Source organism: Corythoichthys intestinalis, chromosome 6, assembly GCF_030265065.1.
Source record: "Corythoichthys intestinalis isolate RoL2023-P3 chromosome 6, ASM3026506v1, whole genome shotgun sequence".
Classification (NCBI taxonomy): domain Eukaryota; kingdom Metazoa; phylum Chordata; class Actinopteri; order Syngnathiformes; family Syngnathidae; genus Corythoichthys; species Corythoichthys intestinalis.
The window spans coordinates 26287068-26306125 of record NC_080400.1 but is presented as its reverse complement, the minus strand read 5'-3'; the positions used below and the strand labels follow the sequence as shown (position 1 = coordinate 26306125).

General features: G+C 39.5%; 2 protein-coding genes across 2 annotated transcripts in view; both read right to left on the bottom strand.

Moving 5' to 3' along the window:
- Positions 1–617: 617 nt before the first annotated feature.
- Positions 618–7685, bottom strand: LOC130917815 (ADP-ribosylation factor-like protein 14). Its single transcript, XM_057839540.1, has 2 exons — positions 6300–7685; positions 618–3686 (listed from the first exon to the last, which is right to left on the bottom strand). The coding sequence occupies exons 1-2, from the start codon at positions 6612–6614 to the stop codon at positions 3390–3392; spliced, it is 612 nt and encodes a 203-aa protein (XP_057695523.1). The 5' UTR covers positions 6615–7685; the 3' UTR covers positions 618–3389.
- A 169-nt stretch (positions 7686–7854) lies between these two features.
- ppm1lb (protein phosphatase, Mg2+/Mn2+ dependent, 1Lb) overlaps positions 7855–19058 on the bottom strand; it is an 89464-nt gene continuing 78260 nt past the window's right edge. Inside the window, exons 3-4 of the mRNA XM_057839539.1 lie at positions 18684–18845; positions 7855–15761 (exon numbers count right to left, since the gene is read on the bottom strand). Of these exons, the coding sequence (XP_057695522.1) occupies positions 15421–15761; positions 18684–18845 (503 nt within the window). The 3' untranslated portion in view covers positions 7855–15420. The remainder of the gene's footprint in view (positions 15762–18683; positions 18846–19058) is intronic.

Genomic DNA, 19058 nt, shown 5'->3' with positions numbered 1-19058 from the left:
GTTTCTGTTCTCAGTAAATGATACAATAACAGCTATTTCTCGATAAAACTAAACTTACGCATGTGCAATGAATGCTCTCCCACTTTTCAATAAAAGGCTGCGTTCCTCAGGGGGAGGTTAGAGTAGCTTGTTGTGAGCCACTCGCTCCGCATCAACCTTCCTCCTGACGGCCGTCAGCGTAAAAACGTATCTCCGTCTCCGTTCTGATTCTCTCTCCATCCTCCCTCAGGTCTTTTATTATTTTCTTAGTACAATAGTAAGTAAGTTTAGACCCAACATTATATTACCGTGTTAACCCATAAAATCCCCCAAAAATCCAGCTGTGGCCATTCACAGCTGTGTTTTGACACTCGGTGATAAATGCTACATGGAGTTTTTTTTTTATCGAAACAACGTAAGTACGTGATAATATCTCGTTAAAATCATGGCGTCTTTAACAGCTTTAACAGGTTTTGCTGTTTAATTATTTATTTTTTAAATGCCCTCCTGTTCAAATTTTTTCTTCCCCCAGAAAATTAAGATTTTAAGCTTTCCAGTGATGTATCGCACATGAATATCGGACAATTTTGAAATTTGGCCACATTGGGGGCCTCAGAGCGGAATTTCAAGTCACTTGAGTGTTTTCCGCCATATAGTGTATAGTGTACAGTGCAAAACAGACACGAATAAATAAATGCAAATCAGAGTGTCAAGAAATCTTGAAATTATTTTATTTACATGCAGCTACATGAAACAGTCATACAGGTTTTTATGTTTATATTCCTCCAAATTTTACTACAGAATAAATAAATAAATAAATATTTATAAATAAACAAGGATAATATTAGTTTTATTGTTTAAACAAATAAAACAGACAGATTAGTGTGAAAATAATTAACACAAACATACTGTAAAAACAATCAAGGGCGCATGTTATGGTCTCAACATCGGTAGGGACGAGATAACAGCATAAGCTGCATGTACACTTTTTGCTGGGGACTTTAATCAGACCAAACAGATTGGGTGAACAGGGGTCAGGGCTAAATCTCTCACGAATATGAACCTAATTAATTGACAGGTTAATTTGGGGGTCAGCAACCCGCGGCTCTAGAGCCGCATGCGGGTCTTGTACACATGACACAAACATTCTTCTAATTCATTAATGTTGTAATGAAGTTAAACTTGAGGCGGCATCGTACAACAGAGTAGTCACGTGGTGCATAATTCTCTGTAGGATGCACTGCAGGGAAAATAAACATTTAATCGTGAAGGCTCATTATGTACTTGTAGCCAACTTAGTCAGTTTGATTGTAGGCTAATATACAGTGTATCACAAAAGTGAGTACACCCCTCGCATTTCTGCAGATATTTAAGTATATCTTTTCATGGGACAACACTGACAAAATGACACTTTGACACAATGAAAAGTCGTCTGTGTGCAGCTTGTATAATAGACTTAATTTATTTTCCCCTCAAAATATAGCCATTAATATCTAAACCCCTGGCAACAAAAGTGAGTACACCGCATGGGAACTACGTACATCCTTAAATGTCCAAATTGAGTACTGCTTGTCATTTTCCCTCCAAAATGTCATGTGACGCGTTGCAGGAGTGCTGTCAGCATTGCTGCAGAGATTGAAGAGGTGGGGGATCAGCTTGTTAGTGCCGGGACCATACGCCGTACTCTACATCAAATTGGTGTGCATGGCTGTCACCCCAGGAGGAAGCCTCTTCTGAAGACTGTACACAACTACCCTAACTTGCCCCCAATGGGTTGGCAGCGCCTTGCATGGCGGCAGCACCATTGGTGTGTGAATGTGTACGTGAAAGGGTAAATGTGTGCTAATGTAAACCGCTTTGGGCATAGTAAACATGTAGATAAAGCGCTATATAAGTACTCTCCATTTACCATTTTACAAGAAAGTCTGCAAACAGTTTGCTGAAGACAGGTCAACAAAGCACATGGATTACTGGAATCAAGTCCTATGGTCTGATGAGACGAAGATTAATTTGTTTGGTTCCGATGGTCTCAAGCATGTGTGGCGGCGACCAGGTGCGGAGTACAAAGATAAGTGTGTCATGCCTACAGTCAAGCATGGTGGTGGGAATGACCCGCCCCCCACCTCTTCAATCAATCAATTTAATTTTTTCTTTTCATTTTTTGCGGCTCCAGACATATTTGTTTTTTTGGTCCATTATTGCTCTTTCAACATTTTGGGTTGCCAGCCCCTGGGCCAAAGATCAGTGCAAAATAAATCTGTATTGACTTATTCTAACTTTCACATGTATTGGTTCTAGTGATACACCATTCTAGTCAAACCTTTGTTTTGAAAAACTACGAAAGAAACATTTTAAAAACTTCCAGAAAATATGTGTGGAGTTTATTAGCAAATTTGTATTGCAGTATTCTAGCACTGCTTAAATAATAATATTATCATACACAATAAATACAAACTTGTTAAGGATTTCTTAACTATCCAGGAGTGCAAAAATAAACATTTGTCTTACGGGCACTCAACATTGTCTAAATAAATAAAAATATACCTGAAGAAACTTCTTCGTCAGGGTATGAGGAAAAAAATAAATAAAAATGGAATCTTCCTTCAAGTAAAACACTAATGCTTTTGTCCACAAGCACAGCCAAACTCAGCAAAAAAATGAAAACTTTTTACCTTGACTATGATTAACGTATGATAATCTGAAAAAAATGTCTGCATCGGCTGCGAATAAAAACATTTTTAGAAAAATAATGCTGAAAATAAATAAATACATTTTCAATGAATGCAAGTCATCAGCCAGTCAAACGTGCGTTCGAGGGGGAAAATTGACAGGCACATTCATGGGTAAAGGGGTAAATGTAAGTCTGAACATGATCAAAAGAATTTACTTAATAATGGTAGGGTCAATTATATCCTTACAACATATCGGAAGACAATATAAATTTCCTAGTTAATTGAAGTCATTGTATAATACAAATAAGGTTGCTTAAAAGTTGGTAGGGACAATTTGAGCATCATGAAAAGTTGGTAGTGGTGGGTCCCTGCCGTCCCTATGCAAACCTACGCCCATGTACACAATGATTATTATTAATATTATCTGTGAGGCCATCTTTCCAAAAAGATGTACAGTTCTGTAAAGCATGACCTGGACTTAATCATACAGTTTAACAGAATCATTGAGGAATGATTTAACCCCCCCACCCCCCAATGTCACACGATGTGGCTCCACCTTTTGACTCTTCGAGTATCATTGTCCTGATCCAAAGCAACATTCTCTTTTTTTCTCACATTAAGCGTAGACCGCTATGTTGAGATCTTCAAATGCCATGCTTTAATTTGATCATAGATGAGGCAGGCAGATAAAAGTGATTGGATTAATCATGAGATAAGATCCACTATCACGGTGAGCCATCAGCCACATAACAAGGCTGTGATCCTGAAGCCTTTTGACTTCATCTTGACCTGGATGTCCTCTTGTGTCTGTCTCAGCGGGGTCTTCATCAGGTACACCATCCTCCTGAAACCTTCCTCCAGCCCCGCACCTGTGATTCCCGAGCAGGGCTGGATGAACCACGGCCTGCTTCCCTCGCACTGTCGCCTCACGTCTAGCCTTTGGCAGACCGCCTCTGGATTCAGAGCCCCGCGCAAATCCTGTTTGTTGGCGAGGATGACAAGAGGAACTCCTCGTAGGCTCTCGTTCTTCAGAACCTTAAGTACCCAGAAAGAAGGACGCATCACTTTCTGACACTTTAAATTATCGTTTTATGTGAGCCGTCACAATCAAACTAGACACTTAGATGAAAATGTGAAAAAATCTGCAGGTCTGTTTACAGAAGGTCAAATAAAATTTAATGAGGCAAAATTTTAAGTGAAATTTTCCCAGGTGGGTATTTATTCACATCATTTACAAAATGTCAAAACACATTTTTTGATTAATTGCAAAAATTGCATCCAGGAAGGATAATTGTTTCATTTTGAGACTGCGTGGCGCATGTTTCTATGGCTTACATATGACCACAAAATGTGTAGGTCAGAGTTTATAAACCTGTAAATGTCCGTTTCTTTTTAATTCAAGTTATATTAAAGCAATATGAACAGGATTAGGATTAAGGGTTAAAATTCAGTTTCAATTTTGGCAACACTTTGGTTAACTCGTGTCTAGTCGAGCCGATAGATAACACTAATGTGTTAAAAAAACGTCGATATGTACAGATGAACTGAGACACAAGTAACAATGAGTTGCAGTATATAATAATAAATATATACAGCACCGCAATTTCATGCTATTTTTCAGCAGATTGTGCAGCTCCTTCAGTTCGTTACATACAGTGGGGCAAATAAGTATTTAGTCAACCACTAATTGTGCAAGTTCTCCCACTTGAAAATATTAGAGAGGCCTGTAATCGTCAACATGGGTAAACCTCAACCATGAGTGACAGAATGTGGAAAAAACCCAGAAAATCACATTGTTTGATTTTTTTTAAAAAATATTTGCAAATCATGGTGGAAAATAAGTATTTGGTCAATACCAAAAGTTCATCTCAATACTTTGTCATGTACCCTTTGTTGGCAATAATGGAGGCCAAACGTTTTCTGTAACTCTTCACAAGCTTTTCACACCCTGTCTCTGGTATTTTGGCCCATTCCTCCATGCAGATCTCCTCTAGAGCAGTGATGTTTTGGGGCTGTCGTTGGGCAACACGGACTTTCAACTCCCTCCACAGATTTTCTATGGGGCTGAGATCTGGAGACTGGCTAGGCCACTCCAGGACTTTGAAATGCTTCTTACGAAGCCACTCCTTTGTTGCCCTGGCTGTGTGTTTGGGATCATTGTCATGCTGAAAGACCCAGCACATCTTATCTTCAATGCCCTTGCTGATGGAAGGAGATTTTCACTCAAAATCTCTAATTACATGGCCCCTATCATTCTTTCCTTTACACAGATCAGTCGTCCTGGTCCCTTTGCAGAAAAACAGCCCAAAGCATGATGTTTCCACCCCCATGCTTCACAGTGGGTATGGTGTTCTTCGGATGCAATTTAGTATTCTTTCTCCTCCAAACACGAGAACCTGTGTTTCTACCAAAAAGTTCTATTTTGGTTTCATCTGACCATAACACATTCTCCCAGTCCTCTTCTGGATCATCCAAATGCTCCCTAGTGAACCGCAGACGGGCCTGGACGTGTACTGGGTTCAGCAGGGGGACACGTCTGGCAGTGCAGGATTTGAGTCCCTGGCGGCGCATTGTGTTACTGATAGTCGCCTTTGTTACTGTGGTCCCAACTTTCTGTAGGTCATTCACTAGGTCCCCCCGTGTGGTTCTGGGATTTTTGCTCACAGTTCTTGTTATAATTTTGACGCCACGGGGTGAGCTCTTGCATGGAGCCCCAGATCGAGGGAGATTATCAGTGGTCTTGTATGTCTTCCATTTTCCAATAATTGCTCCCACAGTTGATTTCTTTACACCAAGCGTTTTACCTATTGGAGGTTCAGTCTTCCCAGTCTGGTGCAGGTCTACGATTTTGTCTCTGGTGTCCTTCGACAGCTCTTTGGTCTTGGCCATAGTGGAGTTTGCAGTGTGACCGACTGAGATTGTGGACAGGTGTCTTTTATACCGATAGAGTTAAAACAGGTGCCATTAATACAGGTAATGAGTGGAGCCTCGTTAGACCTCGTTAGAAGAAGTTGGACCTCTTTGACAGCAAGAAATCTTGCTTGTTTGTAGGTGACCAAATACTTATTTTCCACTCTAATTTAGAAATAAATTCTTTAAAAATCAAACAATGTGATTTTCTGTTTTTTTCCCCACATTCTGTCTCTCATGGTTGAGGTTACCCATGTTGACAATTACAGGGCTCTCTAATCTTTTCATGTAGGAGAACTTGCACAATTGGTGGTTGACAAAATACTTATTTGCCCCACTGTATATATAAACATTTTTCATTCAAATTTGAAGGAATATATCTAATATTGTTTAACATTAAACCTGTTTGGTGGTGACAATGAATGCACCAAGACTGTCTCAACATGTCATTAAACTGCAGTAATATGAATTATCTTTTTTGGCGGAGGATGACGAGTATACACCTGTGTCAACATACATTTTCGTAACATTCAGTTTTTCAAAGTATTGGCTTGAAAACCCCAGAAATCGTGTCGCCACAACGTCAAGGTGCCTCTGTAATACTACTAAGGGTTAAATAGAAAGTGATGCTTGTTCGTTGAAGTGCATCGTAAAATCCTTTTGTGTGCAACTCTGCAGTGCAGCTTCAACAGTTTACGTACAATGCATGTTCTGTATCAAAACAATAGATTTAATTACCCGATGGAGTTCCTTGCGGGCCTCGTCCAGCCTCCCAGGTTCGGCGCTGTCCACCACATACACCAGCCCGGCCGTGTCGGCGTAGTGATGCTTCCAGTGAGGCCTCATCTTTCTCTGGCCGCCCACGTCCCAAACTGTGAGACCCGGGCTGCTCCTGTCTGTGTCCAGAGTTTCCACGTTGAAGCCCACGGTGGGCACTGTGACCACGCTCTCGTTGTACTTGAGTTTGTAAAGCAAGGTACTCTTCCCAGATTGGTCCAGGCCCAGCATCAGGACCTGCGCTTGCCTCCGAGGCTTGGAGCCGTGCATCCCCATGTCTGATCCAAAAAGTCGAATGGGCTGGTCTCGTTGCAAAAGGCAAAACAAGCCAAGCTCTCTGGCACCCAGTGGGTCCCTGCAGTGCTGTCTGTCTGCAAGCTCAGTATGCAGTCACGATGCTTTATGTACACACAGTTTAAAGTGATCCACCCCTCTGTTGTGACGGGGTTCTCCCAGGCCCTACGCAACTTTCAGTAAGGCTATTTATATAAAAAATGACTGTGCGACTATGATGTGCAACACACAGTTGGCTCTCTGGTTACTGGAGTCCAATCACACCTGTCTCTGGCTGTCATTCATTTAGCCCCAGGGGAAACAGAAGACCTTATTTGTGACATCCGGATTGTTTTCCAGGCCTGGCTGCATTTATGAATTGGGAATTTTTTAAGATTTGCAGATTAACTTGACCTTTTTTCAGTTTAGGAACGTCCAAATGCTCAATGTTTTAGAACTGTTTGAATGGCAAAATTGTTGTTTGATAGTGACAATTTCCAAGGGGCTCCACATCTATGCCTTTTTGTACAGAACATGTAACGGTGAGGTACTTTGACATCAAACTGGGTATAGCATAATTAAGCGGACTGTTTTAACTCATGGGCAGCTATTGATGCTAAAAGACCTCAAATTAATTTCGACCCTGCCAGTCGAAATACTTTTACATTTATGGCTGTCAATGTTTTAAATAAAATTGACACCTTTTCTTCTTTTGCGAACTATCACACTTACATTGAGTACTAACACATAAATAAAGTGGTATGAAAAAGTATCTGAACCTTTTGGAATTTCTCACATTTCTACATAAAATCCCCATCAAATGTTGTCTGGTCTTCATCAAAATCACACAAATGAAAAAAACTGTCTGCTTTAACTAAAACCACCCAAACATTTATAGGTTTCCATATTTTAATGAGGATAGTATGCAAACAATGACAGAATGGGGGAAAATAAGTTAGTGAACCATCACATTTAATATTTTGTGGCCCCCTCTTTGGCAGCAATAACATCAACCAGACGCTTTCTGTAGCTGCAGATCAGTCTGTCACAGGGGTAGCCAACTCCGGTCCTTGAGGGCCCCTATCCAGCTTTTTTTCCCATGTCTTCCTCCTCCAACACACCTGACTCAAATAATAAGGATCGTTATCAGGCTCCTGCAGAGCTTACTGATGAGCTGAACATTTGATTCAGCTGTTTTAAAGGAGGGAGACATGGAAAACAAGCTGGATAGGGGTCCTCGAGGACTGGAGTCGGCTACCCCTGGTCTGGCACATCGATCAGGACTAATCTTGGCCCTCCTCCTCTCCTCCATCTCCTCTACAAAACTGCTGTATTTCAGTCACATTCCTGGGATGTCTGGCATGAATCGCTGTCTTTAGGTCATGCCACAGCATCTCAATGAGGTTCAAGTCTGGACTTTGACTTGGCCACTCCAGAACGTGTATTTTGTTCTTCTGATCATCTGGATCATTGTCTTGTTGCAGCATCCATCCACTTTTTAGCTTCAACTGTCTGACAGACGGCCTCAGGTTTTCCTGCAAAACATCCTGACAAACTTTTGAATTCATTCTTCCATTAATGATTGCAAGTCGTCCAGGCCCTGGGGCAGCAAAACAGCCCCAAATCATAATGCTCCCTCCACCATGCTTCACGGTGGGGATGAGGTTTTGATGTTGGTGAGATGTTCCATTTTTCCTCCACACATAACGTTGTGTCAATTTCTCTTTGGTTTCATCAGTCCACAAAATATTTTGCCAATACTTCTGTAGAGTGTCCAAGTGCCTTTTTGCGAACATTAAATGAGCAACAATGTTTTTTCCGTTTTTTTTTTTTTTTTAAAGAGATCAGTGGCTTCCTCCGTGAAGTCCATGAACATCATTCTTGGCAATTGTTTCACATATAGTTGATGTGTGTACAGAGCTATTGGACTTGATTTCTGTAAGTCTTTAGCAGACACACTAGGGTTCTTTTTTTTACCTCTCTTGAGTATTCTGCGCTGAACTCTTGGCGTCATCTTGGTGGACTGCCACTCCTTGGGAGGGAAGCAACAGTGCCAAACTCTTTCCATTTGTAGACAACTTCTTCTGACTGTTGATTGATGAACATCTACACTTTTAGAGATGGTTTTGTATCCTTTTCCAGCGTTATACAAATCAACAATCCTTCATTGCAGGTCTTCAGACAGCTCTTTTGACCGGGCTATGATGCACATCAGACAATGCTTCTCATCAAGACAATTCTTACCAGCTGTGTGTTTTAGAGTGGGTATGGCAGCTTTAAACCACTCATCAGTGATTGGGCACACACCTGACTAAAATTCATTCTTTTTCCATGCCGCTTTTCCTCACGAGGGTCGCGGAGGTGCTGGAGCCTTTAGGCAAGTAGGCAGGGGACACCCTGAACTGGTTGCCAGCCAATCGCAGGGCACAAGGAGACATACAACCATTCACGCACACACTCTACCTACGGACAATTTAGAGTGATCAATCGGCCTACCATGCATGTTTTTTGGGGTGTGGGAGGAAACCGGAGTTCCCGGAGGCGCATGTTATGGTCTCAACATCGGTGTTGCATGGGGAGAACATGCAAACTCCACACAGGAAGGCCGAAGCCTGGGATTGAACCCTTGATCTCAGAACTGTGAGGCGGATGTGCTAACCACTCAGCCACCGTGCCGCCGCCTGACTAAAATTGTTTGGTAAAAATGGTTTCAATTGCTCTTTAAGGCTCCTTAGGCAGAAGGTTCACTTACCGTACTTATTTTTCCCTTTGTCATTGTTTGCATGTTATCCGTATTAAAATATGAAAACCTATAAATGTTTGGGTGGTTTTGGTCAAAGCAGACAGTTTTTACATCTGTGTGATTTTGACAAAGATCAGATCACATTTGATGGTGATTAAATGCAGAAATATGAGACAGTTCAAAAGGTTCAGATACTCTTTCATACAACTGGCAGTGAATGAGTTAAATAGCTATTGTAATGGAAACAGGATATGCATTTGTCCATTCATATGTCAAAAATTGTCAGAAATATCACTGAAAAAAATCACATCAAAAAATATCTCATAGAAATATCACAAAACAAACGGATAAATCAAGTAACTCTTTCTTGTTTTAATGGTAACTTTTTTCTGAACGACACCTTAAAATATCCTTTTTAAATTCTTACATTTTATAATGCACATATACAAATGCCAAAATAACATTCTGTAATGTTCATGATGAATGACCAAAGTTTAAATGAAAGACAAAAACAAATGACATTTTGAACAGATACACATCACTAATATAATACAATCTGCATTGCTTTCATCATTGCCGTGTAGACAGCAAGTAATGAGGTTGCCAACATCAGCACAATATGTACATTCATCTTAAATTTTTATGTCTCTTGGAGACATTTGTTTAAAATTCTGCTTTACATGAGGCTCAACTGAGAGTGACACGACAGTCATGCACATTTTGAAACAAACCAAAAAATTGGATATTACAAAAAACAAACTATTCAAAATAAGGCAGCAATCATACTTTCTTCAAAGGTTTCTTGAGTTCTCAGAAACAATATTAGGATGTTAATCTATAATGCTTTTCATAATGGTTTGACATAATCAGTGTTATTACGTCATCTAGCAACTGTTTGCTAAGTGTTATTGGAGACATATTGCTTCAAAAAGTTCACGTTATTATGTTAAGTCACTTTTCGTCATTCTGTCCAACACTTGCAGGAGCAGGAGAGCAAACATCCTTAAAAATTGGGTCTGACTACAAAAACAAATTATAAAAAGTTATGCTTCACTCCACTGTGAACTAAAACGTTCAAAAAAATGAAATGTGGCAGTCCTATGCTTTTTAAGCACATTCATCTTTGTCCTGCTGTATAAACCTTGACTATAGAGTATTGACCTAAGACTCTGTGACGATGCAAAACACAAACACTTAGCAAATAATGCCATTTGAAACATTGATCTCGCACCGTTTTATTGTAGCTGTAATAAGTTCGCGTGGGTATTGTTTTCATCACCAGTAAGAGTTGTTTCATTCATTCTTTTATCTTCTGAACTGCTTATCCTGACGAGGGTCGGGGCGGGGGGAGTTGTTGTTGTTGTTTTAATTTTTAATTTATCCATATTTTGTGCCAGTGGTAGTCATCAGTGCAGACAAAGTGACACAATCATTCCCTCTCACATTGCTAGTGCAACTTAGTAGAGGAAGAATATCTTATTTATGAGAGTGACCCCCGCACCTCCAATCGATCTATGATAAATTCAGGGTAAGAAGAAGTTATTAATTTTCAGAAAATAAGTCGCTTTATAGATGTATTACATTTTGCTTTATTTTTATTGTTTAGTCTGGGTCTCCCCACACAAACCAGATGTCTCTTGTAGTAGAATGAACTGTGACAAACAAGGCAACTTAATGAAAATAGAAAAAAAAAAGAGAATAAGTAAAGATATACAGTTAAAGCCAGGCTAATTGCTACCTCATCTGGTACCTATGGTCATGGATGAAATTATTGGCACCCCTGGAATTTTTCCAGAAAATACACAATCATAGACATCATCATTATTGATGGGTCAGCTCGGCCATGCACTGTGCAACTCCTTCAAGCAAGGGGCCGACCCACATCAGGAGGACCTATTCACAAACACGCATGCAGCGAACTAACGGTGGATTCCGGTTCGAAAGTACGAAAGCTGTACCACATACAAACAGGAAGGATCGTCTCAGGAGTGATTTGTTCGAGGATTCAAGGTAATTATTATATTTTTCGTACCATGCGTGCATTTTGAAACGTGAAAAAAAAATCATAGTTCGCCTTATTTACGTAAAATAAATGCATGCATTTTGAAACGTGAAAAAAAAATCATAGTTCGCCTTATTTACGTAAAATAAATGCTAGCTGCACTTTTTTTGCTTTTAACCAATAATGGAGACTGTTTTATATCCATATCTATAAAGAATTCAGGGATTTATTCACAAGAATTTCAACGTAAAAAGCTCTGTTGTGGTAAGGCGGTGCCACAGTGAACTTAAAGACGAGCCGCACATTCGACACATTTACGTAAAATAAACGCTATCTGCACGTTTTTGTTTTTTTTTTGCTTTCAACCAAGAATCGAGAATGTTTTACGTCCATATCTATAAAGAATTCAGGGAATTAAGCATTACTCACCCGAATCTCAACGTAAAAAGCTCTTTGTTGTGGTAAGGTGGCGCACATTCGACATATTTACATAAAAGAAATGCTACCTGCACGTGTTTTTTTTTTTTTGCTTTTAACCAGGAATCGAGACTGTTTTACGTCCATATCTATAAAAAATTCAGGGATTTAAGCATTTATTCACAAGGATTTTCAACGGAAAAACTCTTTGTTTACATATGGCGGCCGCTAATTTGCTGACAAATATCATAGTTCGCAATATTTACGTAAAATAAATGCTACCTGCACATTTTTTTTTTGCTTTTAACCAAGAATCGAGACTGTTTTACGTCCATATCTATAAATAATTCAGGGATTTAAGCATTCATTCACAAGAATTTTCAACGTAAAAAGCTCTTTGTGATTCCACTCGGTCAGCTTTGACGGCCTCGCCAACAATGCAGGCCCCCTATTTATCGGCCCCGTGTCCCGTCAATTCCATTATGAAGTCTATGACACAATTTCTCCCAGACATTAATGCAAATACAAACATTTTCAGTATGAATGTGTTTAATTTTTGGATTTGCATTGGAAAAACAAAAAAACTGAAGAGAAAAGCCAAAATGTACACAGTTTTACACAGAATGCAAAAAATGGGCTGGACAAAATTGTTGGGACCCTCAACTCAATATTTGGTTGCTCACCCTTATGAAAACATAACAGAAAGCAATCGCTACCTATAACCATCAACAAATTTCGTGCACCTCTCAGATGGAATTGTAGACCATTCTTCTTTTGCCAACTGTTCCAGGTCTTTCAGATTTGAAGGGGTGAGTTATTGCAACAATTATGAGATCTATCTACAGGGGATTTAGATCCGGACTCATCATTGGCTACCTCAGAATTCTCCAGCACTTTGTCCAGTCCCAGAGGCAGCAAAACAACCCTAAAATATCTTTGAACCTCGACCATGTTTGTAGGCACTGTGTTCTTTTCTTTGTAGGCCTCATTCTATTTTCTGGCACTGGATGTTCCAAAAGGAAAATGACCCCAAAAATACCTCAAATAGCACCAAGAAATTGTTGAAAACAAAGCGCTGGGTAATTCAGAGGTGGCTATTGACGAGTCTGGATCTAAATCCCATTGAACATCTATGGAGAGATCTCAAAATGGCTGTTGCAAGAAGGCACCTTTCAAATTTGAAAAACCTGGAACAGTTCGCAAAAGAGGAGTGGTCCAAAATTCTATCTGAGAGGTGCACAAAACTTGTTGATGATCATAGGACGCAATTGCTTTCTGTTAATTCTTCCAAAGGATGTGCAACCAAATATTGAGTTGAGGAAGCCAACAATTTTGTCCAACCTATTTTTTGAGTTTTGTCTAATATTGTGTCAATTTATGCTTTTTTTTGCCTCAGCTTGTTGTGTTTTTCCAATGTACATCCAAGAAATAAGCACACTCATACTGAAAACATTTGTAATTGCATTAATTTTTGTGAGAAATGCTGTATTTTCGGAAAAAAATTGAGGGGTGCCAATAATTTCGTCCATGAAAATGTACATTTTGGCTTAAACTCATTCAGCATTTATTTTAATTTTCATTGGGGTGAAGGACTTAATAATCGAAGAGTTTGTGACCCAACTTAGTGTTTGCGATTTAATACTGAACATTTACACTCAGGATAATAGTCTATAGTTTTTTTCTTGTTGTAACTTTTGTGTTAAATTGGATTGTTGTCAAGACATTTCTTGGATGAAATTCCATGCTTTGGTTCAACTGTTTGGCCAATTTGGGTTGAAATGCATAAACATATGTTTAATTCTGTTGTATGTGTGAAGGTGGAAAACTATATTAAAAGCTACAGTGGGGCAAATAAGTATTTATTTAACCACTAATTGTGCAAGTTCTCCCATTTGAAAATATTAGAGAGGCCTGTAATTGTCAACATGGGTAAAACTCAACCATGTGAGACAATGTGGAAAAAAACAGCAAATCACATTGTTTGATTTTTAAAGAATTTATTTGCAAATCATGGTGGAAAATGAGTATTTGGTCAATACCAAAAGTTCATCTCAATACTTTGTTATGTACCCTTTGTTGGCAATAACAGAGGCCAAACGTTTTCTGTAACTCTTCACAAGCTTTTCACACACTGTTGCTGGTATTTTGGCCCATTCCTCCATGCAGGTCTCCTCTAGAGCAGTGATGTTTTGGGGCTGTCGTTGGGCAACACGGACTTTCAACTCCCTCCACAGATTTTCTATGGGGTTGAGATCTGGAGACTGGCTAGGCCACTCCAGGACCTTGAAATACTTCTTACGAAGCCACTCCTTTGTTGCCCTGGCTGTGTGTTTGGGATCATTGTCATGCTGAAAGACCCAGCCACGTCTCATCTTATATGACCTTGCTGATGGAAAGAGATTTTCACTCAAAATCTCTCGTTACATGGCCCCATTCATTCTTTCCTTTCCACAGATCAGTCGTCCTGGAGCCTTTGCAGAAAAACAGCCCCAAAGCATGATGTTTCCACCCCCATGCTTCACAGTGGGTATGGTGTTCTTTGGATGCAATTTAGTATTCTTTCTCCTCCAAACACGAGAACCTGTGTTTCTACCAGAAAGTTCTATTTTGGTTTCATCTGACCATAACACATTTTCCCAGTCCTCTTCTGGATCATCCTAATGTTGATAATGTTGAATTAACTTTGTTACTGTGGTCCCAGCTCTCTGTAAGTCATTCACTAGGTCCCCTTGAGTTGTTCTGGGATTTTTGCTCACCGTTCTTGTTATTGACGCCACGGGGTGAGATTTTGCATGGAGCCCCAGATCGAGGGAGATTATCAGTGGTCTTGTATGTCTTCCATTTTCTAATAATTGCTCCCACAGTTGATTTCTTTACACCAAGCGTTTTACCTATTGCAGATTCAGTCTTCCCAGCCTGGTGCAGGTCTACAATTTTGTCTCTAGTGTCCTTCGACAGCTCTTTGGTCTTGGCCATAGTGGAGTTTGGAGTGGGACTGACTGAGCTTGTGGACAGGTGTCTTTTATACCGATAATGTGTTAAAACAGGTGCCATTAATATAGGTAACGAGTGGATCCTCGTTAGACCTCGTTAGAAGAAGTTAGACCTCTTCGACAGCCCAAAATCTTGCTTGTTTGTAGGTGACCAAATACTTATTTTCCACTTTAATTTGGAAATAAATTCTTTAAAAATCAAACAATGTGATTTTCTGTTTTTTTCCCCAACATTCTGTCTCTCATGGTTGAGGTTTACCCTTGTTGACGATTACAGGGCTCTCTAATCTTTTCAAGTAGGATAACTTGCACAATTGGTGGTTGACTAAATACTTATTTGCCCCACTGTATATGGTCTCCCTGTCGTTGAATTCTACTGGGATTCACTGCAGTAATACTGGCTCCATATAACTTAGTCGTAATGTGCTCCATTTCGCCTCAGTGATGCACAGAATTCTCTGTGATCAATCACTCAATTATCAATCAATTATGCCTTACCCAACTGTAAACAGCAATGAAGAGACTTTCACAAAGCTTTTAAAAATCAAACTGGGGCCTGGTGTGATGCATTATTCAGACATTAGAAATGATTCTTCCTCCAAAAATTTGCATTCAGCACCGCATATTGTTTCACAAATAAAATAGGCAGCTGATCTACTGCTCTCCCGTCTTGCCTTTGAACTTGACCACCATGACGGTTATGTTGTCGGGGCAGCCGCGGTAGTACGACTGGAGGACGATGCTCTTGGCGCCAAAATGCGGCTCGTCCAGGCGTTCGCGGATGAAGCGTACGGCCTCCTCATTGCTGAAGGTGTCCCAGAGGCCGTCCGACGCCAAGATCATAAACTCGGGCTGCAGCTTGTTCAGGTCGAAGGAGAGGATGTCGGGATCGGGGATGACCACGTTAAGATTCTTGAGAGTGTAGTCGCCCAGGGAGCGGGACATGGCCAGAATGCCCTGCACGCGCCACGAGCCATTGAAACTGATGAAGCCGCCTGGCAGAAAGAGACAAACTTTCAGAATTCCTGGTTTATTCACCTTCATTTCCATTAATAATAATGATAAATTCTTCATAATTCCCATGGAAGTTTGCCACTTCCTGTGCTAGTTGAGTATTGCAGAATCGAGCCTCGGGTGGGGAAACTGTGAACTCAGAAATCTCTTGAGTTACATTCCGACTTCCTTACATGGTCAGGATGTTCTCCAGTTTCCTCATCTCCAAGGAAGCAAGGTCAGCGCAAGTATCTTAGAAATGCTGACGTCTTGACATCAGGCCGCGACAGACCACAAAATGTATGACTACATCTGATGGGTGAAAAACATTTTGCATTACAAAAAAAAAAAAAAAAAGATTTAAAGCAACACTAGGTCACTTTTCAACCTTTATAACATATTTTCATAACATTTGTGATAATACATCGACTGACAACTAGTTGAATGACACCTCTTTTATATCTTGAAGGGGTCTATCGCTTTCACCGATACATGGCATTGAGGAGGGTGGCAGGAACACTGCCACACACACAAAAAATACAAATGTGCTGACTGCTTTATAGCATACATCATTTCACCCTTTCTCCATTCGTTATAAAAACGGAAGTCGATGTGAACGCTTTAACGGGAATTCTGCAAAGATGGCAGAGCAGCAAAAGACAAAGAGTTTTGTCTAAGGAGGAACCCCCCCACCGAACTTGGTGGTGTGGTTTGGGTGGTGGGGGTTAGCACTACACTAAGCCACACGGTTGCTAACCGTCATATGCAGTTGTTTAGCCACATCTGGATTTATTACCTTATTACTATTCTTCATTCACACAGCTGCTGGAAATAGAAATGTTGTTTAATCCATCTGCAGGCGACCGGGAGATTTGATTTTTGATTCGTTGATGATTTTACGACAATGTTCGGGCTTGCGCTGGTCCTCATGGGAAATGCAGTCTTCCAAAAGGAAAAACACTACCGCTTTTGTCCACCGGCGTCGCTAAATCGATAAAAACTGAAAAGATACCAAGTGTTGCTTTTTACGCAAGTAAGGAAGTTGTTACGTTAGTGTCTGTTGTAAACTGACAGTTAATTTTAGCACATATAAATACCAGTAAGAAATTATTCATGGAGCTAAGAAATGTTCACGTCAGAGCACATCATATAAGTAAAGATTACTTATACTAGTAGTATATAATTATCATGAGCATTTTTCCCCCCTGTAAAATCTAAATACAATCTAAAAATATTTCAGTTTCAAGCTTTAATCTTTAATCAACCAACAAACTTTATATTGATGTACTTTGTACTCTATTTACAGGAATTTTAATGGTTGTAATATGTATAAAGTATTTCATTAAAATAATTTAACATGTATTAGACTTAATTAGAACATTTATCTGACAATTAAAAACCTGAAACATATGATATTAATCATATGATCACAAATGTAGAATACTTAAAGCAATATGTAAGAGTCACATTTTATTATTATGTAGTTTGAGTCAATGAAGTACATACAGTATATATTGCATTCAATATTAAATATTTGATCTTTTTGCTAGTTTAGTTTTAGATAATTAGAACGCATTTACCGAGTTTTACCATCCAGTATACATGAAAAAAGAAAATAAACATTCATACCACATAATTTTTTAATACATATGATTATGATGGTATATTTATTTGTCATTCGAGTCGTATATTTGTAATATCTAAATCCATGAAAATTACTCAAACATAATTTAACACCTGTTGTTATCACAATATCCTACATATTTTTTATAGAAATATGGTTGTAAAAAATCTGTATTATACACGATCTTAATATTACGTGATGCCATACCTTAGAATCACATCTAATCTGAATATTTTGGCCTAGGGCTGCAACGATTAATCGATTAACTTGAGTAATTCGTTTAGAAAAAAAAGCTTCGAATCAAATTTTGCTGCTCGAGGATTTATTTGAGTGCTGTTGTAATGGTTTGTTTTGAAAGTGTTTGCATTTACCTTTACTGATTATGGTGGATACACTGGCCTCTAGTGGCAACAGTGACAATATTACATAACTCATTTAACATGGCTGAATCCAGCTGCTCCCTGTTAAGACCAACACAAGCTAAGTGTTTGTTTGAGCTAATATGTTTTTTTTTTATGCATTCATTTAGAAGTTTTTTTGTGGGAATATATGTTTGAACAGGTTGTGAAGAGCATTGTAAAAAAAAAAAAAGTTAACATTTTACAGCATTTAAGCTAGCGGACTTTTGTTGTGCAAGTTAGCCAATTGTCCTTTTGTTGTACTTAGGTCCTCATTTGTTTTATTTTTTTATACTGTTTGGGGCTAAAATCAAGTATTTTAATTTATTTTTTATAAGAAAGTGCAATTCTGCATAGTTTGAAGAAAAACTCGGGAATTTTATTTAGTATTTACATTTATTGCTCTTTTGAAAGTGCAATTTAACAAGCCTTTGTTTTACATCTTCTAATTTTTATTCTGCAACACATTAAATGTTGCTGATCCGATAACTCAATTATTCAAACGAATTAGGTGATAGATTAATCGATTACTAAAATAATGGATATCTGCAGCCCTGTTTAGTTCTTTTGAGTGAAGAACCCTTCAGTACCAACAAATGCCGATAGATGGAGATGATGGACTATTGTGGAGAGTGGCCCCACAGACTCACTCTTCTGGCCTCCTGCCATCATACTCTAGTGTATGCAGCAAGAGTGGGAGGCAGAATTATGGCTCTAAATGCACCTGAACTGCTGTATGCACTTTGCTGGCTATATTTGATAACTAGCACACTGTGTTCAGCCACACTATAAAGACAAAACCCGGAGTGAAAGTGGCTGCATTTGTCATGACTGTTTTCTTGCAGTTTCCCAAAGTGACACATTAATTTGTATGCAGCCCGCAGGACTGTTTTGACTCTCACCAGCTTTCTTGATCCTCTTGCGCTCTTTTAACTGGTACGGCTTGTGGTCGTGCGATAGAGGAATGGCGTTTCCGTCTTTATCGCAGAGGACTCCGCGTGAGTCGCCGACGTTGGCAACCGTCAGCTCCTTATCGGACAGGAGGGCCACCAGACATGTGGTGCCTGACGAAGGAGGAGAAGAAGATGGAGTGTGGGTGATATGGAAATAATCGACTGGCTAAATTGAGTCTATGCGTAAGACATAGTTCAATGAACTACAAGGGCACTCGGAAGAAAGCTAATTTCTGCCTAGGAAGCAAGATATTTGCATCAGAAACAAATTTGGATCCTCACCTTCTGCATATACTAGTATTTTTTTATTAAGAGCTCATACAT